Genomic DNA, 26,763 nt, shown 5'->3' with positions numbered 1-26,763 from the left:
TTCATACATACATTTCACTTTCCTTTTCAAAAGTAATTCTACTGGTCTTTCCTGTCGGTGTATAAAACAGGAAAGCGGTCTTACCAAAGCCACGTGGATCTGAGTTCCCATTGTGATAAGACTGGCTCTCATCAGCCTCAGAGCCCCAGTTACTGAAGGACAGGAGGAATACAAGAAGGTAAGAGAGGAAATGAAAAGAGGAAAAAGAGAAAGGCACATATTGGAAACCCTTACTGTGTCAGCTCAATGGTGGCTCTTCTAGAAAAAGTCCAGGCTGTCCTTTCCTTCACATCCGTAGGAATCTCCTTCTTGTCCTCATAGCCCAAGAAGAAGAGAGAGAAACGCATGGGGGGGAAGTCAAACTTTTGCAGGAGCCTGGAGAGAAAACGTCACACTTTAGTCACCAAGTCCGGTTTACGTATGGGAGAGATTCTCAACCCACATACACACACACTCAGCCAAAAACAGCTCTAAAATTTTTAGGATTCATTGTGTCACTTTTGGGAACATTTTGATGCACGTGGAAATAAAGATTAATTAAAGTGAACACTAACACACACTAGTACTCACGTCATGCCGAGGATTCTGGTGTAAAAATCCAAGGATTTAACTGGGTCTTTAACCCGCAGCATAGTCTGCTGCATCATGAAATCCTACAACACAGAAACACAGTAACAGAGCTTTATACACACAGAACACTAAGACAAAGATAACCGGGTGGTGGGTTAGAATTTATTTCGTCTCACTTTGCCAGACCTTCCTCCACAGCGCTGCGGAGGAAGGTCTGGCTAGTCCACACAGCATTCCTTGATGGGAGGAAAATGTGCTCTGGTTTATTGGCATTTCTTTAAACCAATCACAAGCATAATGGGTGGCTCTAAGCGCCGCACGTTGCTGCTGCTAAATAGTCTCAGGAAGGAACTTGTTTTGGTGGAACATGTGTACGTTCAAAAGTAGTTTTAGTCGTGCAACAGAAAACTCAGCTTGGACAGATAGTCTAGCTAGCTGTCTGGATTTACCCTGCAGAGATCTGAGGAGCAGTTAACCATAGTCCTCACAAATCCACCGGAGGTTAGAACGCCAACACAGAGAAAGAGGAAGGGGACGGACATCTGCAAAAAGACATGCATAAGGTGGAATATCCTGCAGTACCGGAGCAATCCCAGAGGTGGTACATCGAGGATAATATTAATATTAATATATATATATATATATATATATATATATATATATATATATATATAATAATTTCTTTAAAATGCAGATAGAACAGTAAGAAATGAGAAACAACAATTTTACTAGCTCAAAGTGTGAATTTGGATGCATTGCTCCACAGTGGGTCAAATGTAAACACAACTGCTGGTTGAATTGTGAGGAGCCACAGTTGGTTAGCCACAGACCCAACAGGTTCCTCACAAACACACTGTGGCCATTCATCAGCAAATACAAAACCAACTACAACTAAATAGTTGTACACAAACTATTACAAAGGCTTGCCTGTTAGCCGACGTTAGAGGCTGGTGGCCTCATCGCTGGTTTTCCGGTTCCTAATTCCCCTTGAGTACACGTGCATAAAAAACTACAGACGCTGCTATCACCGAAAAATTAAGTACACTGAATATACATAAAATTATTAACACTAAGATACAGAGATACAGGTTGGGTTCTTTCTTGTTTGTGGACTGTTTGACTGTGGAATGGTTTTCAGTTTATCTGTTCAGATTATTTTGTTCTTGGTATTGTCCAAAAGGTTTGATTTGTTCAAGAAGGCCGATTGAACATCGACACTAGATGGGAATTAATTTCTATTATTGAGTAAGTTTTCAACTTCTTCCTAGCCCTTTTGAACATGAACAATATTATTTGAGTTGCTTATTTGTAGCTGAGGATGCCAGCATCTGATTATCTTTTTTTATTGCTTACAAGTTTTATGTTGTGTATTTTTTTTTAACATGTTCAATAAATTGACCAAATAAAAGAGTTACCGATGTGAAATATGAAGCACTGTATTATGTTTGTGTGTTAGAAAGCTCAGAGAAGCCTTTACAGCACATTGTTTGGCTGTGTCTGAATTCCAGCAGATTTCCAAATCCAAATTTGCACACTGGGCTGGCTCGTGAGGAACTACTTCTCTGTGCAACCAGCCGCATCTAAATTGATGATCACCACATCTGCGTGAGCTACGCATCAGTCAAGATTACCATACTGAAAAGATCAGGCCTACATGGATGAGGTACATTAAATCCCTAATTTTATATGCAAAAACATGCCATGACTGTGATGAAGTCCAATGATGTCATAAAATTTATACTCTAGGGCCCATTTCACAAAAGCGATTTGCGAGCCTAGTTCCACGCATAAGCAAATGGAGAAAGGATCGCATTTTTACAAACGATTGTTGCTTGTAAATTAAAGGCAACATTCAGAGCCCTGCATGGATCTCTCATGCCCAGGGATGGCTCAGAAGTTTAGTGTGCATTTTAAGTGGTGACACGCACGCTTTGTATACAGTGAGTCTATATTTGTCAAACTAATGCAAGTAGAAATTATCTCATAAGTTGCAGCTCGCGTGCTGCAAATTTGATAAAACTGGGTTTTACTCTGATCCCAATATTTGTATTGTATCAGTGTGTAAAAACCAAACTACTACTCGTGTGTTTTACAGTCAAGTATTACCTCTGTGGTTAGCAACTGTTCCCCATTCCTATTCCCTTCCTCCAACGAAATACAATTTGTCAGTATCAACACATCCACAGAAACTTTCCTAACAGTTCTGCAGCGTAATCCGTTTCTCCAGTGAACTAGATCCACGTGTTCCAGTCACCGTATAGCTAAATTCATTACTTCTGGCAGAGCTTCAAAACTCCAAAAGAGTTGATGGGATGACACAGATGCAGTGCATTTAGCCATATTATGACAATCTGATTATGTGGATAACTCAAAGCAAACAAACCGCTAAAAGGTGGATCATGCTGCATGCATGAGAGGTTTGAACAGATGTGTATCCAGTATTATAGTCTCTTATTTATCAGGTCAGATTCTAACAAATGTGATCTGTGATTCTGCTGAACCTGCCAGAGCTCACACTGACTGTAAATGGAAACACATTCTAGAAAGTCTTTAGCGTGGACTTTTTTGGAAGGGTGCAGATGTCTAAATAAAATGCTAAACATTTTTTAACAAGAGCCTGTAAAACATAGGACTCCACAGTGTCCTGCCTATTTGGGAGATATTGATACCGAGCTGTACCTGAGCATGCATTGATTGTTTATGTTCTTGGGTAACGTTATGTATCGTAACGTTATTATATGCTGTCTCCATAACGTTACAGTAGTGAAAGAATACAGGCGGAACGGTTGGAAAGAGGTTGAATGGCTGGCAGTGAGGACAAGAAAATGTATGGTTAGAAAAAAAATACGTATATGATCTTCAACTTGTGGATACAGGTTAGCTCTAGCACATTATGCTTGCAACACTGCCCACCTTAACCAGTCCCAGTCCCGCCAGCTTTTCGCCACAGCATGCGAGAATATTCTGCTCTGGCCGCGCCTAAATGCCAACTTCCCTGTGAGTACCATAGGTGAGTACCATAGGTGAGTACCATAGGTGAGTACCATAGGTGAGTACCATAGGGAGTACCATAGGGGAGTACCATAGACAGTATATAAGGGAGTACGGACAGTTCTTGGCTTCCGAACAGGACTATTTGTTGTACGCATGCCTTCATGAATGCCGTCTCAGCCTTCCCACAAAGTTTGGAGCTTCTTACCACGCGAGAAGTGACGGCTGTAAGTTAACGTTAGCTAGCTTACAGCACCCCGTGATTAAACTTACATTAGTTACACTAGTTATTTAGAATGTGTACGTCGCTACAACACTTGCCGTACGCATTGACAAACATGTTAAAAGCATTACCGAATAACTTGTCAGCGGGTGACCAGCGCACATTTTGTAAAGAAACCTGTCCGATAATGGACGCAATGCACATAGCTGGTTAACCTGTTTGGGAGTCGCTGGCCTGCTGGGTTGGACAGTGACTGATAGAAGTTTAGTTCAACTTTACGAGGGACGGCAATCATCTTACCTTAGTAACTGGGTCTCCATCTTTACAAGCTGATGCCGCTGCCTCGTCTGACAGACCTTTGTCGCTCATTTTTGCTAACAGACTGTAACGTTACAAAGCTGGACCGGCTCAGCGGGGCGGACTGACAGGGGAGAGGGCCTCAGCCGGACTCATTTTAACAGAAACTCTTTCCGGTACCAGCTTTCAAAATAAAAGCCACATTGACGACACAGTGATTACAGGACAGCGCTGGTGGGACACAGACTAGTCTATGGTGGGACATTGAAGGGTATTTCCCCCCTTTATAATTAAAAGACTGATTTGATATTGCATATAGAATGGCCAACAAAACAAAATCATAGTGTATTTACAAAAAGTATTTTGATAATTGAGTAAATTGCCCGAGGCTATTCTCGGGACAAGTAACCCTCACCCTTACCGTGTGTCAGTACTTTGGTTCTGTGTACCAGCTTTCTGTTGTTAGCACTTGCACTCATAGTTAAGTGCAGGAAGTGTCTGTTTTTATCTGTTGGCTAGACAAGGCTCAGTATTATGGAATAAGGAAGCTTGCTGTAGAATGCATAATGTACCATTAATTACCCTGCATTTGTCACTACATATAGTTACCTGTTTAGTAGATAATTATTCCAATACAATAACACTGTAATAACTCTTGTTATTATCTCATTATGCTCAGTTCAGCATAATACTGCATCCCAGCATTGTAGTTTGGTTACGGTAACTATTTTAATTCACTACTACATTTACATTTTAGCCTTAATTTGTTAAGTATAATACTCACTTATTTAATTCATTTCTTTTATTTCCTCTTACACCAGTGTCCTCCAACCCAAATAACCAATGACCAACTGAGCAGGCCAGGGATTCCACCCATCTTTATCCAGGATAAAAAACAATACAGGGCAGTTTGCCGTGGAAATTACTTTATTATAGACAAGTTGTAGAATTCCTTAACAGGAGAGCAGTGACATTAGACTACATTGCTGACTATTAACCATAAACAGTTCCTCACAGCTTTACGTCATTTGGCTTTGGGTGATCGGAAAAGTTTATATTAAGCTGTGTATGATGAGCCACACTCCGTAACCAGTCATGTAGAGAGAGAAGGGCTGATAATACCCCAGCAACAAGCCTGAGTACCTGCAGAGTTCCTGAGACTGTTTGGCTGCAAGAGATGGGACTGTTGGCAGGCAAAGAGTACTTTTCTGCAGACCGCAGTAGATGGTATGTTTCTCAGGAATTTCTTTCAGCAGCATTTCAATTTTCCAGATTTCAAAAAGGTGCAATCCCCCATTAAATGTTGACAGATACTTTAAAACAAACTAAATCAGAATATTTTTCTCGACAATGTTAAGTAGGGAGTTGTAAAAAAATATCAATTCTGAAAAGATAGGAAAGATTTAATATTTGCCTGGTGTCTGGTGGTTCTTCCCATTCCAATACAAACCACTGCAGGACAGTGAGGGTTCTTTTAACATGGTCTTTAGAGAGTAATCAGCCATGTAGGAGGGAAACAGCGCAACAACCATTTTTTCCTCATAACGGAATTCTAAAAGTAAATAGTTTCTCTCACCTCCACTTTCTCCCAGATGCATTATAACAATGTTAACATATGTTAAAAAACAACCAAAATATTCCCATCCTAAATACCACAGTCCAGTCACCTCATATCCCTGTTACCCTATACACTGAAAAGAGATCAGGTACAGCATATAGAGGAGAGAAGATAGGAAAGCCCTTTCAACTACTATGTCCATCCTGGTGCTCCAGCAGAGCAGGTGTTTAGTAGCTGCGTCCGAACAGGGTGTAGTACTGGGCAGCCTCCTTGCCGCTGACACACATCTGACCAGGCTGCAGCGTCTTGAGGGGTGAGAAGGGGATACAGAGGCTCTTGGCTCCCATGGACGGAGCTCCAGGCTCCAGGTCCTGGTCCCTACAGGACAACCAAGCACACACTCTGTCTTTAATGGTTGAAATTAAAGCACTCAAAGCAAAATGAGAGGAAATTGGCAGGAATAACTAATATTTAACATCTTGTATTTTCACAAAAACATATGTAAATGAAACAAATGATGATGATACTTTACAAATAACCCTGACTGAAAATCCTAAATACATGCATTTGAAATGACTCCATAGAACAGCAAAATGTTAATTGTTTTCTAGCCCAGCGACTGCATAATGTGACTCAGTGCTTATAGCATATGTATATTTGATGGATTCACATCATCATCTGCACAGATAATGATGCAGGCAACTTGGTTGTCTTTTGCTTCCTCAAAAAGGTTGAGCAAAGCATTAACGATCGTGTCAGACAGTGACTGGACCACAATCAAACATGTTAGAATCTGGAGTAGTGGTCATTGTTTTACTGTTTGTCTGTGTCTATATGATTTTATCTGTGCTTATGTGTCTGTTCTTCTACTTGTGCCGATGGATCTGTTTTTTATATTATATTATATCCTTTCTTACATAAAATACACAAACATGTTGGACGTACTTGGCAGTGATTTTCTTGATCCAATCCTCGCACTCAATTCCTCCACAGAATGGGATCTGGACAATCTATCAGGCAAGATAAATGTATTATCAAATATTTACTCAGGTGAGGACACACAATCAAACGTTTTGTGCTGCATGTGGTTTGTGTTTCTCACCTTGCCCTGGTCCAACTCTTTCTGGAACTGTTCCATCGTGTCTGCAGGCACCATGTTTCTCTTCAGGTCATCTGAAGCTCTGACAAACACACACACATAACACAATTTAACCAGTTTTCTTGCATATTTATGGTCACTATGTAATCATCTCTTAATGTTCCCGTAATTCATTTACAGCTGGATCTGTCAGTCTGTGTATCGTAGTTAGGTTAGGTGTTCTGTGCCTTTATGACAGCTAGTGATCAGCAGCGGTCCTAAAGAAATGACAGCAGAAGCATTTCTGACCATATATGTCATACATATATCAAATACAAGTGTATTTTATTATATTAAAAACTATTTCTAACTATCCGTTACATGTATGGCTTTATGTATGCGAGTAAAGGTCTGACCAACATGAGAGGGTCAGTAGACTGTGTGTCATTTTTGTGCAGTGCGAATGCCTCTGAAACAGCAGCTTTTCACATGACACTAAGGCACATAGTGTTGAAATCCTTTGAGTGAGATTTAGAGCAGTTGAGACTGATTTCACTGCAGTGCCAGCCACATCAAGTCTAACCCTGCTGCAGCTTACTTCTTGAACAGGGAGTTCTGGATGTCCTCCAACATGGCGACCAGCTTCTTCTCCACCTCAGCCTCTGGAATTGTCAACTTTGCGCCCGAGTCTCTCCTCACTGCGACACACTGACTCTGCTTCATATCTTTAGGACCCACTTCTAGACGGATAGGAACTCCCTGGACAAGAGACAGGCAAACGCAGATAGAAACAACGAGAGAGAGAGAGAGAGAGAAATGGACACTGTCATTATCAATGCCTTTACAGAAAATAAAAGTTTTATCTTCTTTTTTTATTGGTTCTTATTGTTGAATTTATGCATTCAGGTAAAGCACTTCATTAACTACCACTACTACTATCACTGTTGCCATATTATTTCTTACCTTGAGTTCCCAGTGGTTGAACTTCCACCCTGGGGAGTAGTTGTCTCGGAGGTCAGTCTTCACCCTGATGCCAGCATCCAGCAGCCTGCTCATGTATTTAGAGCACTGGGTCAACACTGCCTCCTTCTCCTGCTCTGGCAGGGTGGCAGTGATCCCACATGGGATGATGACAACCTGGGGAAAAAAAAAAAAGAGAACATTTTATTCATATAGTGCCGTATTCTTTTTCTCTCTGTATGCATCGGTTTATGATAGGTCAGTTGTTTACTCTAGCGTGGAGTTTGTTCTTCATCTATTCTTTCAGTCATAACATAAGAAGGGGATAAAAAGCAGGTGTCTTGGGTCCCTTTTGTCAGTCAACAAAACATAAAATTAAACAAGGTATAGCTACCATATTTCCATAGCTCTGTGTGAGAATGTGGGAGTATCTACCTGCAGACAGGCCACCCTGGGAGGCAGTACGAGTCCCATGTTGTCTCCGTGAACCATGGTGAGGACGCCGATGGTCCTGGTTGTGATTCCCCAGGAGTTCTGGAAGGCCAGCTGTTTCTCACCCGGCCTCTTCGGATCCTCAAACATGATCTCAAACATCTTGGCGAAGTTCTGACCAAGATGGTGAGATGTAGCACCCTGAGGAGGCACAAAGTAATACAAAAGGCAAAATGACTTCATGTTGGGGTTTTTTACATTGCAATTACTTTGTTCCTAAACATCAACCCACATGAATCATTGTTCCTCTGCAGCTCATCATAGGATTTAAATGTAATATTCTGCTGGCTTCAGTGATGAAATGAAGTGATCCGGTTTACCACAGTACCTGAATGGCTCGGCCACTGGCAGAGATGAATGCCTCCACAGTAGTGGTGTAATCTCCTCCTGCAAACTTCTCCTTCTCCGTCTTCCTCCCCTTCACCACAGGGATCGCCATCAGCTCTTCATACACCCTGGCGTACAGATCCAGAATCTGAAGCACCTACAAATACACATGTAAGGCCCACAAAGACTTACAGATGTATACAATGCAGCATGGTTTAAACAATAACACTAATTTTTGTACCATACCATTATGCACCTCAGCACTTATAAATTAAAATGCACATTACCCTATGTTATAAATGTTGTGGTGTGTGGCATTGGCGTATGCTACATACCATCTGTCCCTATACAAATTAACATTAAATGGACAGAGGAGTGCTTGTGGTCATTACCTCCTCAGCTGCCTCCTCTTTGCTGGCAAAGGCTGTATGTCCCTCCTGCCACAGGAACTCTCTTGTCCTCAAGAAAGGCTGGGGGTGTTTGAACTCCCATCTCTGGAGGGAGAAGTGGGGGAGAGAAAGCGGTGAGAAGAGAGAAAAAGAAGGGTGCCAGTGTTTTGTGTAGCAATTTCTTCAAGTTTGTAACTACGAAGTGAAGATGAAGGCGCAGATGTGACAGTAGAAGGATACTGACCACGACATTACACCACTGGTTGAGTTTGATCGGCAGGTCTCTGTGGGACTGGACCCATTTAGCGTAGGCGGGGTACATCACTGAAGCAAAACAAAACAGTCACAGGTTCATACCAAACATGACACCGCTACAGCACTTCGACTGCTCTATTAAAAAGCAAGATCAATGTTTAAAAAGCTATTTACACTTTGTGTACGTTCATTGCATGTGTGCCTGCATTGACTCATATAGTTTGGTCTTAAAGTCAGAGTCCATTAAAGAGCTGTGGTTCAGACCTGTCTCACTGGTGGGTCTGACAGCGATGGGCTCTGCCAGCTCAGTCTTTCCTGACCGGGTTACCCAGGCAACCTGACAAAGATGACAACATCGCCATTGAATGATTATTAACGTTGTGCAGTCATATTGTTGTCTTATTAACCATCTTGTTTCAGCAAAGCATACTTCTGGTATTTTAATTTTCATGCTTTTCCCCTCTTTTATGTTATCGTATCTTTTACCTCTGGAGCAAAGTCTTCAATGTGGGTTTTTTCCTTCTCCAGGGCGGCCTGAGAGACGAACATGGGGAAGTAGCAGTTCTCCACACCCATTTTCTTAATCTCCCGGTCAAAGAAGTCTTTAATGGCCTCCCAGATGGCGAAGGACCAGGGCCGCAGCACATAGCAGCCGCTAACATCATAGTACTCAATCATCTCTGCCTTAGTGATGACCTGAGGAGAGGAGGAGCAATGTTACATTTCAGAAAAGACTGGCATTTTATAAAGTGTTTGGTTTTTAATTGGCTTTTCTGGAAGTAGAAAAAAAAGGTTTTATTGGAATAAAGGGGGCCGGCGTCCATTTAACTCACCTGAGAGTACCAATCAGCCAGGTTCTCCTCTTTCTTGGCCTCCAGGCCCAACCTGTCAGGAGACAGACATTAAGTTAGCAGGATGCAAACCCTGAGGTTAAGAGGTCCAAAACGCTACAATACAATACAGAGTATTTAAAGTGTAAGTGTGTTTGTGTTTTGTTAATCACACATTATAAATGGATTATTGAGTTTGTAGGCATTGCATTGTTTAAGAAGTGGAGAAGATATTGTATATACAGATATAGTCTGTATTAGTATTGTTTACTGTATTAGAGTATTCGCAACTCAAATTGTTTCATTATCTTCGCTCTGAAAGAACAATTTGTAAAATCATAGACCGTGGTAATTAAGCACTGCCCAAATACAGTAGCAGAGCAATCTGGGAAATTCCCACACCATGCCTCATTAGTTGGTCTATGTGCAGGTACAAGATTTGAGTTGCATGAACACAATCTTAACAAAACACACAGCCATTCCCAGACCAGCAGCCATGCAACTCAAAGCTCACGTCAGTAACTACAGTTAGAAAAGCAGCTTCATATTGCTAACTGACAACACAGAGATAGAGCTGCACCATAATGGCCAAATCCCAATTTCCATTATTAGCGTGGCATTGTGATCATGATTATAACTCTTTATCTGAGGAACAGAATTTTTTTTATTGTACTTTTTGCATCTTATATCAAAACCTTGACAATTTTTTACTTCAGTAGGTCTTCAGGGTTTACAGGACTGATGTGCCAAAGGTCTGTATTTATTATGGATAGAAAAACATGCAGAATATAGATATGTATATAGATTAGTAGTGCAGCACTAGCATATCACATTTGCTCCTCGTGGCTGACAGCAGACCACAAGCACTGATCAAGCAGATGAAAAACACACCAACCATTTTAAACTCACCAAATGTGAATACAAAAAAAACAAAAACCTCTTCAGTCGTTAAGCTACAGTAGCAGAGGGTTCTGCTTACAGACGATCCATCTTCAATTTCCAAGTAAGAAATCCAAGTATGTGCCTCTGTCCCCACTCTACTATTTGTTTAAAAAACTAAAAACATACATCTCATGGCATCGTAAGTTTTAAATGAAACTATCCATCAACTGTCAGTTACTGCATGTTAGTGTTTTGTGGTAGTAATTAAAAACAATGTTTCTCGCTAAGGAAGCCGCTCATTCATTTAACTCTAATGTACCCAACACAGAAAAGACAGTTTAGTACAAGGCTTTTTATTGACCCAGACATTTTTACTTTCTATCACTTTCAGCCAAATCATTATCAGTACAACCAACTGTGAATGCACCATACATCTGTTCATCTAACTTCAGTCTGCAGAGCCTTGCTCCACATGTGGGAGAAATATTTTCACTGTCGTTGGAGACAAAATAAAACTGAAAACAAAGGTTTTGAAAAATATCTGGTTAAATTTGTACTTATAGAGAGAGACGGAAAGAAAGAGGTCAAAGTAGAAAAGTTGACTTCAGATGCTAAAAGTAAAATAACATTTTGTTCCTCAGTATCTGTCTAATAATCACAGTATTTATTTGATCATTTTATCTGAAATAACGACTCACCATTTTGGAGTCCCATTTAATACTAAACATTCTGCTGGCTGGTAGCATTTCAACTTTTAAACTAAACCAGATGAAGAAAAAGCTACTTTATCATTGCTGGATCTTCTTGGTACAGTTTCCAGTCTCTCACCGTGTTTGCTTCTTAGGTCCTTGACCATCCCCTGGGCCCCCCGCCCCTCCGGAGGATTCCTTGCCCTGGCTGGCTTTGTCTCCTTTAGCCTTCTTCCCTCCTCCTGGTCCTCCTCCTCCCTGTTTCTCAGACTTGTTCTCCCTCTCCTTGCGGTTTTTGTCCTCTCCTCCGGTGGCTCCAGCAGCAGCCACTGGTTTGTAATCCTGTCCAGTAAGCGTCTTGTACTTGTTCTTCAGGTCCAGGAGAGTCTTCACGGCTTCATCCACTTGTTCCTGAAATGGAAGGAAACTTGTTGTTGTCGTTTTGCTCTCCAGTACTAGCTGTATTTAACTCCACACTGCGACTGGTTCCTTACCTTGGGGGCCTTCTCGGACTTCAGCTTTCTCACTAGCTCTCCCTGTTGGGCCACCTGTGAGAACAGTTCCTGGGCCTGCAGGGGAGAGCTGGACTGGGTTGAGGAAGAGCTGGACTGGGTTGAGGAAGAGCTGGACTGGCTCTGTACATGGCTACCTGGGGCTTGTAATCCTGGTTTGTAATCCTGTCCGGTCTGCTGTTTATACTCCGCCTTTAGAGCCAACAGCTGCTTCACTGCAGCATCTACCTGATCCTGATGAACAGCCAGCGAGAAGAGAACCATTTAGTCATAGCAGCAGAGACAGATGCACGACTATTCTACAATATCAAGACTCTCAAAGTAGGAGAAACATTGGTAGTACAGGGATATGTAGTAGCTGTGATACTGCGGTCATAGTCTCACCTTGGATGCCTTTTCAACCTTCAGTTTCCGCACCACTTCTCCCTGCTCAGCAACCTTCTCATAGAGGACAATGGCAGCAGGGGCAGGGCTGGTGCTGTTCTGGACTGGAGCGGCAGCTTTCTGGACTGGGGCTGCTCCAGGTTTGTACTCCTGGCCTGTGACCTGTTTATATTCCGCCTTCAGGGCCAGCAGCTGTTTCACTGCTGCGTCAACCTGGTCCTGGGGACACACGGGCAAGAAAACTGTGACGCATTTCATATTTTTATAATCCTGTAATGGGTAAACAATGTTGTAACAGTATATGTGCATTAATTCACATCAGCACCAGGTAAAGTGTAAATATTGTGAAAATCTTGATGCTGATAAATAAAATCACTTGTTTAAGTATATAAGATAATTGTTGCTTTAACTGGCCAGGTTTAGCTTTTAAAATAATTTAATAATAATTAAGGGTGTGCCACTTTAAATGACAGGTAAGAGGAGAGCGTAGACCCGCCTCCGCTCCATCCACACTCCACCTCTTTGCCCATTTTTGGATGACTGGTCAGGCACTGCCAAGCTGGACACCCACAACCCTCAACAGTCATCAGATTTTGATTCAAATGTTGCTAAATCCTGACTGATGCACAGACGTACATGACATCAACTTTCTCCAACTGACCTCTGTCCACATCAAACCAGTGAGAGAAGCATGGGAAAAAAATAAATACTATAATTTCATATATCCAACAACCCAACAGTTCCAACTGTGGCAGAAATCAGTATATTCATGTAAGATCTTATCATTCATCAGTTAGATGAAGAAGCCAAAATGTAGCAATATTTATCTGTAGTCTGGTGGTTAGTCACCACCACCCTGATTACCAGAGTGTAATCCCACTGGGCTGCTTTGGTGGTAGTATGAGTAATGGAGGTACTAGTCCTTAGTGACAACGAGCTGCACACTGATCACAATTAAACTTTGGGTTTTAGAAGCACTGGTTTTTGATTTAAAATTGTTTTCTATCACTACATCCCTACTGTCATGCTGCATCAGAATACCTTCGGGGCTTTTTCAGACTTCAGTTTCCTCACAACTTCCCCCTGTTGTGAAACACGCTCATACAGGGCTGAAGAAGAGCAGGAGGAGGAAGAGGGGGTGGCCGCAGGAGGAGCAGAGGAGGAGGCAGGAGGGGAAGGGGCCATCCCAGGTTTGTAATCCTGACCAGTCAGCTTTTTAAACTCCTCCTTGAGAGCGAGGAGCTGCTTCACAGCTACATCAATCTGCTCCTGGTACCACCAACAAACCAGCTTATTGTTGTAGGTAGTTTAGGATACACTTGACTGGCACGCAAACAACGTGGGGGACATGAGCAATGACTGGACAAATCATTCGAGACACAAGCAGCGAGTGACTGAACAAACGACTTTGGATGGGACAATTCACTTGACAACGAACGAGGACACGTGAAATGACTGGACAAATCATTCAGTACATTATTCATAAATAGACGGACGACTTGAGATGTGAGTGCTGATTGACGGATGTGGACATTAACAGTAATAGGGCAAGCAGATGTGGACACGATTAGTAATTGGACAAATGTCCAGGTACCTTAGGTGCCTTCTCCGACTTGAGTTTCCTAACCAGCTCACCCTGCTGGGTAACGCGGGTGAACGGACAAGAGGTGGAGTCTATTGATGTGGAGGGCGGGGCTGGAGCTGAGGTGGGAGGAGCCATGCCGGGCTTGTAGTCCATACCTGTCTGCTGCTTAAACTGTGCCTACAGAGAGAGGAAGTCATTATTCATTTGAACAAATAAGAGTCTATAATTGCTAAAAGTGTAATTGCTTTAATTGCTTTTCATTATAGCTAACGTGCCTTCAGAGAAAGCAGCTGCTGAACGGCCTTGTCCACTTCGTCTTTAGGAGCCTTGGCAACCTTAAGCTGACGGACAGCTTCACCTTGTGCTACAATGCTCGAGAATAAGTCACCGGCTGAGGTCGAGGCAGGTGCTGGGGCTGAGGTTGAGGCAGCCTTGGCAGAGGTTGTGGCAGGCTAGGGCAAAAGATAAGGCAGTATTAGAGACGGAGAAGAAGAGCAAGATATTGAAGGTACCAGTTTATCCCAGACATCAAAGAGACAACTGCGGGTTAATCTTTCTTTAAAACACCCTCCGTGTTGTGATTAAAGACTCTCCTGTTGTCTTTAAATCTGGATTCAAAGCCTATTTATTTTTAGTCTATCATGTGGCCAATGTTTGCAGTACCAGTTAGCAACCACTCTCACTCAGGTTCCTTGCTACTGCTGTTGATGTCCCAAAACATCAGGGATACCACTGGATACCACTTCACAGTACAATAGAAGAAGTATGCAGGCCCCAGGGGGAACTATTACTATTAAAATAAAATACCGTCCTATACACTAGTATCAAGTCTGATTTACAGAATTGAGATAACAGGCTTTGGTCGATGATATTTATTTATTTATTTATTTTTTTTAAATTGTATGGTGGTTTTTCCTCAAAAGCACTTACTGTGTTGCTAGATGCCTTGCTCTTGTCCTTGGATCCAGAAGTGGGCATCTCCTTGGTGTGTCCATCAGGAATGTAGAACAGGACACAGGGACTCTCCTTACAGCTGTTAGGGCTGTAGATGTAAACCATAGTTAGACACAGATGGCAGGACAATCAACATGGTTAGACAGCAGAAAACTGACAGTAATGGGCGATATCCTTGAACTGGGGTGGTTCAAACAGGTCACATAGGTCCTTTTTCCTCACCTGACAGGCTCATAAGGCTGGTCACAGACGTAGAAGCCCCGCCTCTGGAGCTGAATGATGTCACCTTTCTTCAGGTCCTTCAGACAAGGATCTCCAAGCATCTTCTCCTCCAACTGAGAAAGTGGGAATAGCGCAAACAAACAAAACAATAGATTTGAAAATGACCAATGAGACGCATGCCGTGAGATTAAGAACATGTGTTGCGGAACAGACCTTGCTGTTTTTATTGATGTACTCCTTGAAGTCGTCGTCTTTGGTGAGGACGGCTTTGGAGATGAGAGGCTGGTAGTTTATGCAGATGGTGGGCAGCAGGGGGGCACTGTTTGTGTCAGCCAGCCAAGTGATCTTTGTCGTCTTCTTGTAGTCCTTGTTCTCCAGGTTCAGACGAGCCTCCATGGACTGAACCTTAGCATCTGCCCCTCTGAGCGGTAAGAAAGGGTGCACGTCATTACTTTAATGAGACACCTCGTGATTCTGAACAATAAGGATTAGCTGAGCAATAATCCCACATACTTGTTGATCTTGGTGATGATGAGGTTACCCCAGTTGATGAAGGTGACCATCTCTCCCTCTGAGAAGGTCTCAGCATCAGCTCCTTCAACCAGAACTCGAGGTCCATACCAAACCTTCTTCATGCCCACCTCTGTGTTCTGCATGGACACAAAGGACTTCAGCACGGGCATGTGTACTAACAGACAATTGTGGCACCACTGAGTGAGATTATGGGTTTCTTTAATTGTAAAGTGCACAGAGACCATGTCTAATGGTGATTTTACACTTTAAATAAACTTGATTGATGTGTCCAACACTACAGCACAGTGTTGTTAGCAACAGAATCACTGAACTGAATCACTGTTAAAATCATTCAGCAGGTACTGGACCAAACAGAACATATCATGGCAGAAAGTAGCATACCAACAAAGTTATCTCCTGCTGCTGTGCAACTTCCGATCAATCAGATCTTCCTCCAGGCACAAACAACACTAACAAACATCACAAGTTTGAGGTTTGCTGATTAGAAAAAGAACTCTTACCTTAGGGTGTTTGGCCACCTCCTTGATCTCCTCTGTAGCCTCTGAGACGGAGACAGGAACCACATAAGAGCTGGACAGAGCTGTGTACCTGGGAGCCACCGGGTCAATAACCTAACACATCACACACACACAAAAAGACATACATACACAAACAGGTCTGTAAAAGAAATGCCAGACAAGTGCTTTGTAACAATCTCTACCTACAAAATGCTGAGTAATGAAAGGACAAAGCAGAAAATGATGCAACTTAATTCAAAAGGTTTTCTTTGAAAAAAAAAATAAAATAGATGAAAGTAGTAAAAAAAGTAAGACACACAAGAAGAAAGAAATGCTTATTTAATGAGTGAATCATGATCGTATGCAGGCGAGGGAAACAAGCTTTTCTTCAGCTGCTTGTTCAGCCAACATTCACTTTCACTAATGTACCAGCCAGCCTGAGTGTTTAAGAGCCCAATGATGGCTGAATGATTTGCTGAATTGACCATCCAAGCAGAAACGGATCAACACCATCCCAGCAGGGGCAATGTTTAGATTATACCAGGAGATGGAGACTTTTACGCAAACCACTTCATAGTACAATAGAAGTAGACTTCTTTCAGTATGCAGGCCCCAGTGGGAACAATAAAATAGTCCCTAGCTCTAACAATGATGAAATGGAACCAGTTGACTCAGACTAGAAAACAAGCCATTCTTCAAACAAACAAATGGATTTATTGCATGCTTTTTCACAAAAAGAAAGAAAGAAAGAAAATCTATTATTAACTCATTTACGCTGATTTAGGAAATAAAGTGTGACGCACTCACTCAAAAAGTTGCAATGGACTAAGGGAAGGGAATAGATTGAGAGGAAGACATTAAGCAAGGATTTAAACACTATATATTATCTTGTAAAAAAGAAAAGAAATAAACCCAAGAGCTTTGATACTTTCTCTAGTGAAGGACTGTCTTGACTTTTTAAATATATTTTAAAGTTTGTTTAACCAGTCTGTTTTGTAGAGATTTAGACCTGCATTTAGAAAATCCTTCTGTGAAGTCTAGCCATCTTACTCCCAGAGTTTTAAATCATCCTAACCACAAAAGGGCTGCAAAGCAGAGCTTCCTGTCACCTTTAAGTAAGACAATGCAGTCTCACTGTAGTAGCCCAAATTTATTATTCCCATTACTGGTTTGGTGTTGGGTATAGGTAAAAGGCCTTTTTTGACCTTAATGCCAGCCATTCTTTTTCTTACATTTATTTTGACATGTTCCATGTACATATGTCCATGTATATGACTATAAAAGACTAACCACACAAAAATGCCTCTTCACACCTCCATTCCACCCCCAAAAGCCACATTTACTTCACTGTCTTCACAAAGTCTTCAAAACCAAAGCAAGAACACAGCTCCCTATGTTTACTTCCACATTGTTCACAACCAGTTTAAATCAGTGAGGATGGAGAATGGGAAGTGATGAAAGCAACAAACAAACAAAAAAATACACATCGTGCAAGAGAGTAACATTGATCCATCATACTCATTGTTATGCCATGATACAAGACACACACACACACACGCACACACACGTAACGTTATCAGCGCCACGGCCAACCCGCAGAAAGCGCACACTGTGATACTTGAGCTTACGTCGTATTTACCAAACCTGCAGTTCATCAGGTAATCAGCGCCTTTCTCTGCCCACTATACCGTAGATTGCACTGTAGCAAAGTACTGGTGCCATGATACCGCTGAGTGCAGACTGCGATATTCCCACTGCTGATGCTATGACTGTTTGAAATGCCTGATGCCAATATTTGTAATGTAGCGAGGAGTTTAACAGCTGCTGGGATGGAATGTGAACGCTGAGTCAGAGATATGATGTCATCTTTGATTTCTTCCAGTAACTGTAATATTGCATGGCTGCTTAATCTCTAACGCTTAATGATTTTCTGTTCACTCAATTGAAAAAGTGTGATCCTTGTGACAAAAATCTTTTCAGCTTGTCTCCTTGACCTATGTCTTTGTCTTGCTCAGATTACTGCTGCCATTTCACCAGCAGGTATATGCCAGGAAACCCGCTGCCTGGTTTAAACATGCTTTTAAAAAGGCGGAGAATTTTCACCGCAAAATAGTGGCGCGCTGTCACGGCCATTTTTTGCGGAATACATAATTAGGCGCACTTTACGCTTCCCAGCCCATCTCTTTATGGGAAACTCCCACTTTCCCCTTGACCCTCCCGTGAATGCATACACATGACACGGAAAAGCGCAATTTGCCATTTTCAGTTCCCGAGTCAGGCAGTCTGCTCTTTTACCTCCGTGCGGCCTGTTTGTACATACATCGCCATGCTTTTACGTGCACGTTGCAAAACAAATATGCCTGAAGTGGGCGCAAAAGCGTTAGTACATCTGGCCCCCAGTGTCTTGCTAAAAGAAATGTCTCTCTGACCTCAGCTACACAACTCTGCGGTCCTTTGATTTTGAACACTTTGTGTTCTTTGACAGGTTTTGATAATAGGGCTGCACGATATGAGGAAAATATGTGATATCGTTGTGATAACAATATTACATGGGATTAATAAATAAATATTAGTGCACTCAGTTCTGCATTTCCGTTGCTTTCAGTATTCTGCTAAATTACAACAAAGTGCTTGTTGAATTTGAAACAAATGATAGGAAATAATTTCTGACATTGTTTTATTAAACAAATTGAACATTGCATTAAACGTAAAAGGCACCACTTACAAAAAAAATTAAGTTACAATTTAAAAGTTCAGCTTTCTACAGAGATTTTCTTTCAACTACTACCTCAATATCTTTCGCAATATGTCGCAGCCTTTCACAATGTGTTTTTGGCGCCAGTTGATATCGCAATGACGATAAAAAAAAAACAATATATTGTGTAGCCTTAATTGACAAACATTATTTGGATCCATTCTATATACTCTGAACCTCTGATTGGCTGGTAAAACAGTGAAGGCTTTTTGGTGGATTTTTAGATAAAGCAGGCCATGAGGAAAGCAGGAAGGGAGTGGGTGAAAATGAGCAAGAGGAGGTGGAGAAGGAGGTGGGGAGTACCTTCAGACAGCTAATTGGCAGCTTGGAAACAGAAGTGTGAGATGCTGTTTAATGTCTGATACAAGGAGGGAGGAAGAGAGAGAGAGGAAAGAGGTAGAGACACATTTACACAGAATGGAACGTTTATATTATTTCCTCTCACCGCTTTGACCTCAATACAAACGTATCATTAAAGCTTTAGGTTGTGTTTGGCAACAGATTTCAGACACAAATATAACCAAATAGACTTGTGGCAATTTACTAGAAAATGTGTGGGGCACCAGTAAGCACACTGCTGCACAGGTACCTAAGTTGAAGATCCATGTAGTGAAGCAATTTGGAAAACTCAGCCTGTTATTTTTCATCTGGTTTGCTGTTCTTTTATATTTTCCGGAATGACTAATTTAATAACCTATGTATACCTGTGTCAACTGAACTCAACAGGCTTATTATTGGACCATTGAAAATAAACATCTGTGAAGAATGTCTGTAACCACACTTAACATGAGCTGCTGTTACAGCAAATTTAACTATCGCCAAGTTGACGTGAAGGAACTTTGGGGGCTGAAGAGGGCAGGGAGGAGTGGGTTAGTTGAACATGCATATGAATCCTAAATTGCAACCTGACACCAAATGTCATCACTACTTTTGGTAGCTGTTCTATTGTACTACTGTCATTAGTAGAAAATCTTCTTTTAATTCAAACTAAAGTGTGAAACTCACTTATGCTCTGTTTATGCACATTTTTTAAACGTATTAGCTTCACACCTTCCACTTGACTCTGGGATGAAGCAGCAAGTGCCAGCACAGAAAACAACACAGAGGAAGCAACACCGATGTCCAGACAGATGAAAATGGGGGACGCCAAAACACAAATACAATCAAACGTGGGACATGAAATGAAGCAACTGTTGTTTTTTGAGGTTTTCAGTGTTATTGGGGGTCATATGGAGGGTGAGGGTGGGGTATTGAGGCAGGGAACCAGGTAGCAAATGAAAGCATTCAACAGAATGAGAACAGCAAAGCAGAAGGAAGCCATGCCAGCAGTGAACCCACGGGCAATTCTCTGAACCTTGGTTAATTACAGGCTAGATTTGTGTCATATTCATTCATTATATCCTCTTTCTCTAACATACAGTACAAGCCAGGTCAAACAAATATTCCCCCTTAAAAAGTCCTTAATCTTCAAAACTAGCAAATGTCAGCATATGAAAATGGTCTGCAGTTATAACTTACAAGATACAATTCAACAGTGGTCTACAGGAGGACCCTTCAGAATATTTTAAATGATTCCAACATCTTACCGTTACAGCAATGCAGACCATGCTCAATTAAAATGGAGCCACATTCAATGTCAGAATCATTTTTATCCCCATTTAAGTATACAGCTAGGTTCAGACAGACAATCAGGCCTCGATGTGCGATGAGAAAGGAGAAATATGTACCTTCTTATTGAAGGCCCAGATCTTGTCCCACTCCATGTTCACCACTGACCTTGATCCACCCTGGAAGGAGGAAGATACAAGAAAACACATTTCTAACTGATACAAAAGCTTCTGCACTCCATGGATACAATAGATATGCTTTAATTCATGACATTTGCAACTGTGCACTCTCTTAAGTCCTTGATTTTGACATTGTGACACTTAATCGAGGAAACTATGCAGACTGTGGCATCATGTACACGTTTAAATGTTATACTAAACAATGTAAGCCCTCATGAAAATTAAAACACATATTTTAATGGGCTAAATGCTTTGGAAGTCTCGACTTGCATAATTGTCTCTAGTCTGGCAGAAAGTTGAAAATGTTATCTCTCATATATTCTTTATCTGCAATCATCAACTCCCTTCTTTGTGTTAAGAGAGGCCTTTTCCCCTGCCCATCCCAACTATGACACATGTACCTGGGCTGCTATGAACTGTTTCAGACCCTCAACAGTCATTCCTCTCCTCAGGACTCCTCTGACAGTGGGGAAGCGAGGGTCATCCCTGGAGGACGAGATGAGAGAAGTCAAAAGAAAACATTGGGCTAGAGAGGAAGAAAGAGTAAAGGTAAAGAGAGAAAAGGGGAGGAACACAGGAGTAAGTTTGGGGACAGGGAGAAGAGAGGAGGTTTTGAGCAGAGCATGAACGAGCAGCGAGTGCAAGGATTTTGAATGGAACTTCACTCTGGTACCGCTCACACTAAGGTTGTGCCGATGGACGATATCATTCCCTATAGTCACGTTAATCAGCATCAGTCACCAGATGTATCAGACTACACCTACCACCCATCGACGTATCCCTGGTCGACAAACCAGGTGAGCTTCCTCTTGGACAGCACTGTGTTGTTGAGGTTGAGTCGAGCGTACTCCCAGATGTAGGGCTTCCTCAGGCCCAGAGCCTCGATGATCCAGTAGAACTGCTCGTCACGATCGTGGTACTCCGTAGTCCTGAGAGCGTGGGTCACACCCTCCAGACTGTCCACGATGGGACAGGCAAAGTCATATGTTGGGTAGACCCTGGAAGAAAGGGGGGGGGGGGGGAAGTTTTAACTAATAATGTCCAATATTTGGTGCAAATACTACAGATGTTAACATTTTAATGAGTTTTAGTTATAAACCATTGAGATTAATGATCTAGTTTTCCCCATTCCTGGACTTTGTTTAAATGAAGTACTTGTGGGTGTTTCCAGTGCGAGGGTGTGGAGTGGTTTTGCAGCGGTAGAGGGTGGGGTCTCTCATGCAGCCGTTGTTTGAGTTCATGTCAATCTTGGCCCTCATGCAGCAGGTCTGACCGCTCTCTGTCCCAGCTTTCATCTCCGCCCACATCTTCATGTTCTGCTCCACCGCTACAGAGGAGGGGGGGGGGGGAGGAGAGAGAGAGAGAAGTTGCATGTTGTAGCTTCAGAATGTTCAGAAATTTGCACTGTAGCTTCAACATTCACTGTGACTGATAAACATGTTTCCCCAGGCGTACTGTTATTTCTGCATTTGGACTCCACGCGCTGCTCTCTCTCCTGCTTCATCTGCTCAGGCGGCGTGTTGTCGATGTAAGCCTTGCCCTCGGCAAGCAGTTGTTCAGCAAATCGCATTATGGTGGCAAAATGGTCGCTGGTGTACGTGAACTGGTCTGGATGGATCTGGAGCATGGAAACATCTTCCAGGATCACCTGAGAAGCAATAAAGACATATTAGATAAATACATTATTTGACAGTTTTTTTATCTGAATAATGAAAAAACAGTAATTTTCTGGTTTCTTACTGGTAGAATGGAAAGAATAACTAATTACATTTTTTTTTATTTGCTCTAAGATCTGAGTATTTTACCTTCTCAAAGTCCTCCTTTTCCTTCTCAGGGTTGGTGTCGTCGAAGCGCATGATGAGCTTGCCTTTAAATGTGACCTGGTAGTGCTGGTTGAGCAGAGCAGCCTTGGCATGGCCGATATGCAGGTATCTGGCCACAGAGAGACAGAAAAATGCTTCCTGTTAAAGGTGCTCTAAGTGATGCGACGTGTTTTTTAGGCTACAACATTTTTCATCACATACAGCAAACATCTCCTCACTATCTGCTAGCTGCCTGTCCCCTGAACACACTGTAAAAAAAACGCAGTCTCTGTAGACATCCCAGGCTCCACAAACGGCAATAAAAACAAACCGCGCCAACCTGCACCACCAAACATAACAAACTGTGTTCCAGCCAATAACCGACAAGAAGGAACTGGTTGAGTCATCACTGCAGCAGCGTTAGCACGTAGGCTACTTCAACAATGCGCGTTCATGACTAAACCAACTCCTTCTTGTCGGTTATTGGCTGGAACACTGTTATGGTTCGTGGTGCAGGTCGGCGCAGTTTGTTTTTGTTGCAGTTTGTGGAGCCTGGGCGGTCTACAGAGACCGCGGTTTTTACAGTGTGTTCAGGGGACAAGCACATAGTGAGGAGATGTTTTTTACAGTGTGTTCAGGGGACAGGCAGCTAGCAGATAGTGAGGAGATGCTTGCTGTACGTGACAAAAAATGTTGTAGCCTAAAAAACGCGTTACATCACTTAGAGCACCTTTAAGAGAAGGTACTAAATGACCATGTATAATCAGAACTACTCCTGAACTCCAGTTCAAGACTTACCCACTGGCTTCAGGAGGGAATCGAACCACCACCTTGCCCATCTCCGCTCCTGGCAACTCCACAAACTTGCCAACATCTTGCTTCTTCTCATCCGACTGTTGATTACAGACACAGACGGTCAGGAATGAAACAGGACAGCTGTATTTGTTTAGTAGTTGTTCTACTATACTTTTTTTCAACAAAGCGAGTTGTGGTGAGGTCAAACGAACAGTTATTTTGAATTAACTGAGCACAAACATATTATTCAACCAATGAACCTGTGAAGTGTTTTAGTAGATAGGTATTATCCCTATTTATAGGGATATAGGATTATTAATTCAGTTTCTATACAGGGCAACAGCTTGTGTTGTTTTGTTAACATAAAACTTTTCACACCAATATAAATTAATAATTTTGTTTATCTTTAGCATACAGTATAAACGCTCCAGGTCAGCCCTGCCTGGCTTCTCATTAGTGATCCATTCCTCCAAATGTCATAGACATCAAATCACTTGTTATTGTCCGACATTACACTTACGTCGGATTTGCTTATTGGAGCATTCTTACTGGCATACTTGTTGCCCACAGCAGTGAAGGGAACCTGCGAGCTGAGGAAAGAGAACCAGCGATTGACATGGGAAAAGGATTTGCCCTGGCTTGGCCATCCCCTATGACCTGCGGAGAAACAACCACAACGGTTTCACCGGTTTACCTACACACATTCCACACTAAAATTGACAAAATGGCAGAGATCCAGACTGGTACATCCTGGATGGCACTGACCTTTGAGGGCAGCCCAGACAGAGAGGTCAGCCAGGGTGAGGGTATGTCCAACCAGGAAAGTCCGCAGGGAAAGGGCCTTATCCAAGTCACCCAGAGCTACACTCAAAGCAGGCTGACCACACAGATGCCGAGCACTGAACTCCAACCAGTGGTCGACCTGCAGAAACCAGATAGTATCTCAAATAAGTAAATTAGAACACCAAAGAGAACAGAAAAGCTCTAACATGCACAAACACACACCTCAGTCTGCTCCATCAGGTTGGCTCCATAGAGGCCCAGAGCGGGAGCCACCCGGGCCAAGTACCGACTGATGGAGTTAGCATCATTGAACTGGATTGCACTGAAGGAAGGAAAGAGCACACAGATGAGAAATAAATGAGTAATAATAAAAAATACCAAAACTGAACATCCTATAACTTCACATATACATTTTTACAGTAGGCCGTGAAAACTCATTAGGCAATTTGATGAAATAATGACGTGACCTACTCTGAGACGTGAAGCCGGGTGTCTTTGCCTTCCTCCACTGATACCTGCACACTGTGCTTCACATGCTCTGCTGTCAGAAGCGCTCCTGCAGCACAGAGGAGAAAAATCTGTGTTTGTTTAACCGCCCTAAATCAGCTTCAGTTAATGTTGTTTACAGATGTCAAGTCAAGGGCAACTGGACTTGCTTTAGATTCTTAAGAATGTTCAGCATCTCCTACAAAAGGCATCTTCAGTGCAGAACAACCATGACTGGCAATCTTCACAGACATTTTGGTTTGATTTTGGTTAGGAGTGGCAATGGCGCAGTGGATATGACGCATGCCTTTGGTGCGGTAGACGATTCCCGCTGCGATACATCAACCAATGTGTCCCTGAGCAAGACACTTAACCCCAAGTTGCTCCAGAAGCGACCTCTGACATATGTAGCAATTGTAAGTCGCTTTGGATAAAAGTGTCAGCTAAATGACATGTAATGTAATAATGTAATGTTTGAGAACCAGTTTAACTAGACATAAAAAACCTGGGGTTTAAAGAGATGGTTAGTTTTAGTCGGTTTAAGGGCAGGTCTTGGCGTGGCCATAGCAGGTGGAAAATGTGGCTTCCAGGAACATTGCTGCTGCTGCTAAGCAAATGAAACCGATTGCTAAGAGTGCAAAAGTATGCACTCCCCATCCAGCACTCCACGTTTCACCATGCTTGCATCAGCCCGCTGTATCCATTGCCACCACACACGGCGCTGTTTAGCCGCTGTCAAAGAAAGCTAGTCAATAAATTAGCTTGCCATAGTAGCATTGACACAGGATACACTTGAAAAGCTTTGTCCTGACTGTACACGATACAATGTACTGTCACATATTAATACAATTCGTAAGGGTATTGATACATTATAGCAATACTGTATGCGTCTCTAAACCACCTAGCTGAGCTAACCTGGTGCCAGCGTATTCAACTTATCAATAATGTGCATGTAGCTATGATTTCTCAATGTCCATGTGCATAGTTTCCAAGTTCATAACGACTTTTTTTTTGCATATAACGAAGCAATGTTTATAGGCAGCCCACGGTGCCATTTGAAAAATGTAAAATGTACGCTAGCTGCGGTTATTAAAAGGACAATTAGAACTAACTGTCCACATGTTGAGGTTTGGTGTGCCACGATAACAAGCTATCCTAGCTAGCTAACGTCAGCTTGGTCGCCCCGTTTTAACTTATATGGACATACAGTCATACCAATTTTAATTCATATAGAACATAGACTTGGCGGTTTCGTAGCTTTTTCCGTTTTTGGAGTTTAAACATCCGTTGTTCAGTTCAGCTTGTTTCCATGAAACAATATTGACCCAATTATTATTATTAACGTTACAACAAAACATCAAACTTTTAATGTTTTTTATTTATTTTTTTAAATTGTACTGTTGTCTTCATGTATTTTTTCTATCTTTCTTGGACACATCTAACTATATTTTTATTATACGCAAATAAACATTACAGGGTAAGATTTTCAAAATGTTTCTTTGTTAGGGTGACACGTAACAGCGCTAACCAGCTAGCCAGCTAGCTAGCTAGCTGTCAATGAGTGCATGCACACGACTCAATGAACAAGTATTCATTCAGGGGTCGCAGGCTGCAACTCACCTAGAGGCGGGTTGCTTGTGTTGATGGTGAGGTTTAACGCCATACTGTGAAAAATCCTTCTTCCACAAAGGTAGTGAAACCTTTTCACTGTTTCTGAAACCCAACAGCAGCTGTAGTAAGCGGACAGCCAAGACTGCTCTTCACACCAAGCTAGCACCACAGCGATAGCACAGCGTGAAGAGACGGGCTAGGACTTCTTTCGTTTTTATTACTGCTAACCAACAACGTATTGGTGCATTACTGCCCCCTGCTGTAGGAGTATGAACAGAGAGACACAAAACAAGCACAACACTGGGGGGGAAAAACAGGTCTTATGTGCTTTGCCTTTGCATATTCCAACGGCATATTCCATGAACACAATTTCCATTGGTGGGATTCAAATATCATTATATTAGGTTAGTAGGCCTAATTTGTGTTGTCATTTAGCATATTATTGTACTGGCTCACAATATGAGGATTTCATGGTTTAAAGCTGATAGAAAAGCAAATGCAGAACTGCCTTGACT

At 42.2% G+C, this 26,763-nt stretch overlaps 2 protein-coding genes across 3 annotated transcripts in view; both read right to left on the bottom strand.

Moving 5' to 3' along the window:
* The window catches only part of glo1 (glyoxalase 1), a 7,191-nt gene extending 2,927 nt beyond the window's left edge, over window positions 1-4,264 (bottom strand). Inside the window, exons 1-4 of the mRNA XM_028579909.1 lie at window positions 4,085-4,264; window positions 571-653; window positions 235-375; window positions 85-152 (exon numbers count right to left, since the gene is read on the bottom strand). Of these exons, the coding sequence (XP_028435710.1) occupies window positions 85-152; window positions 235-375; window positions 571-653; window positions 4,085-4,153 (361 nt within the window). The 5' untranslated portion in view covers window positions 4,154-4,264. The remainder of the gene's footprint in view (window positions 1-84; window positions 153-234; window positions 376-570; window positions 654-4,084) is intronic.
* Window positions 4,265-4,990: 726 nt separating this feature from the next.
* eprs1 (glutamyl-prolyl-tRNA synthetase 1) lies at window positions 4,991-26,466 on the bottom strand. Of its 2 annotated transcripts, XM_028568194.1 has the most exons (35): window positions 26,258-26,466; window positions 24,623-24,707; window positions 24,374-24,473; window positions 24,134-24,290; window positions 23,889-24,025; window positions 23,372-23,466; window positions 22,577-22,703; window positions 22,227-22,419; window positions 21,927-22,098; window positions 21,536-21,769; window positions 21,173-21,257; window positions 20,712-20,771; window positions 16,233-16,343; window positions 15,712-15,848; window positions 15,412-15,619; window positions 15,199-15,311; window positions 14,953-15,064; window positions 14,298-14,474; window positions 14,032-14,199; window positions 13,479-13,706; window positions 12,438-12,656; window positions 12,036-12,287; window positions 11,681-11,952; window positions 9,974-10,025; window positions 9,627-9,836; window positions 9,405-9,477; window positions 9,130-9,209; window positions 8,889-8,990; window positions 8,498-8,653; window positions 8,113-8,310; window positions 7,681-7,854; window positions 7,316-7,476; window positions 6,742-6,820; window positions 6,585-6,649; window positions 4,991-6,017 (listed from the first exon to the last, which is right to left on the bottom strand). In XM_028568194.1, the coding sequence occupies exons 1-35, from the start codon at window positions 26,298-26,300 to the stop codon at window positions 5,867-5,869; spliced, it is 4,986 nt and encodes a 1,661-aa protein (XP_028423995.1). In that variant the 5' UTR covers window positions 26,301-26,466; the 3' UTR covers window positions 4,991-5,866. The 2 variants fall into 2 exon arrangements, with proteins under 2 accessions (XP_028423995.1, XP_028424074.1); XM_028568273.1 differs by lacking the exon at window positions 13,479-13,706.
* Between the last annotated feature and the right edge of the window lie 297 nt (window positions 26,467-26,763).

Source organism: Perca flavescens, chromosome 1 (assembly GCF_004354835.1).
Source record: "Perca flavescens isolate YP-PL-M2 chromosome 1, PFLA_1.0, whole genome shotgun sequence".
Lineage (NCBI taxonomy): Eukaryota > Metazoa > Chordata > Actinopteri > Perciformes > Percidae > Perca > Perca flavescens.
Note: the sequence above shows the minus strand (reverse complement) of the source record. Positions and strands in the feature narration are given on the sequence as shown.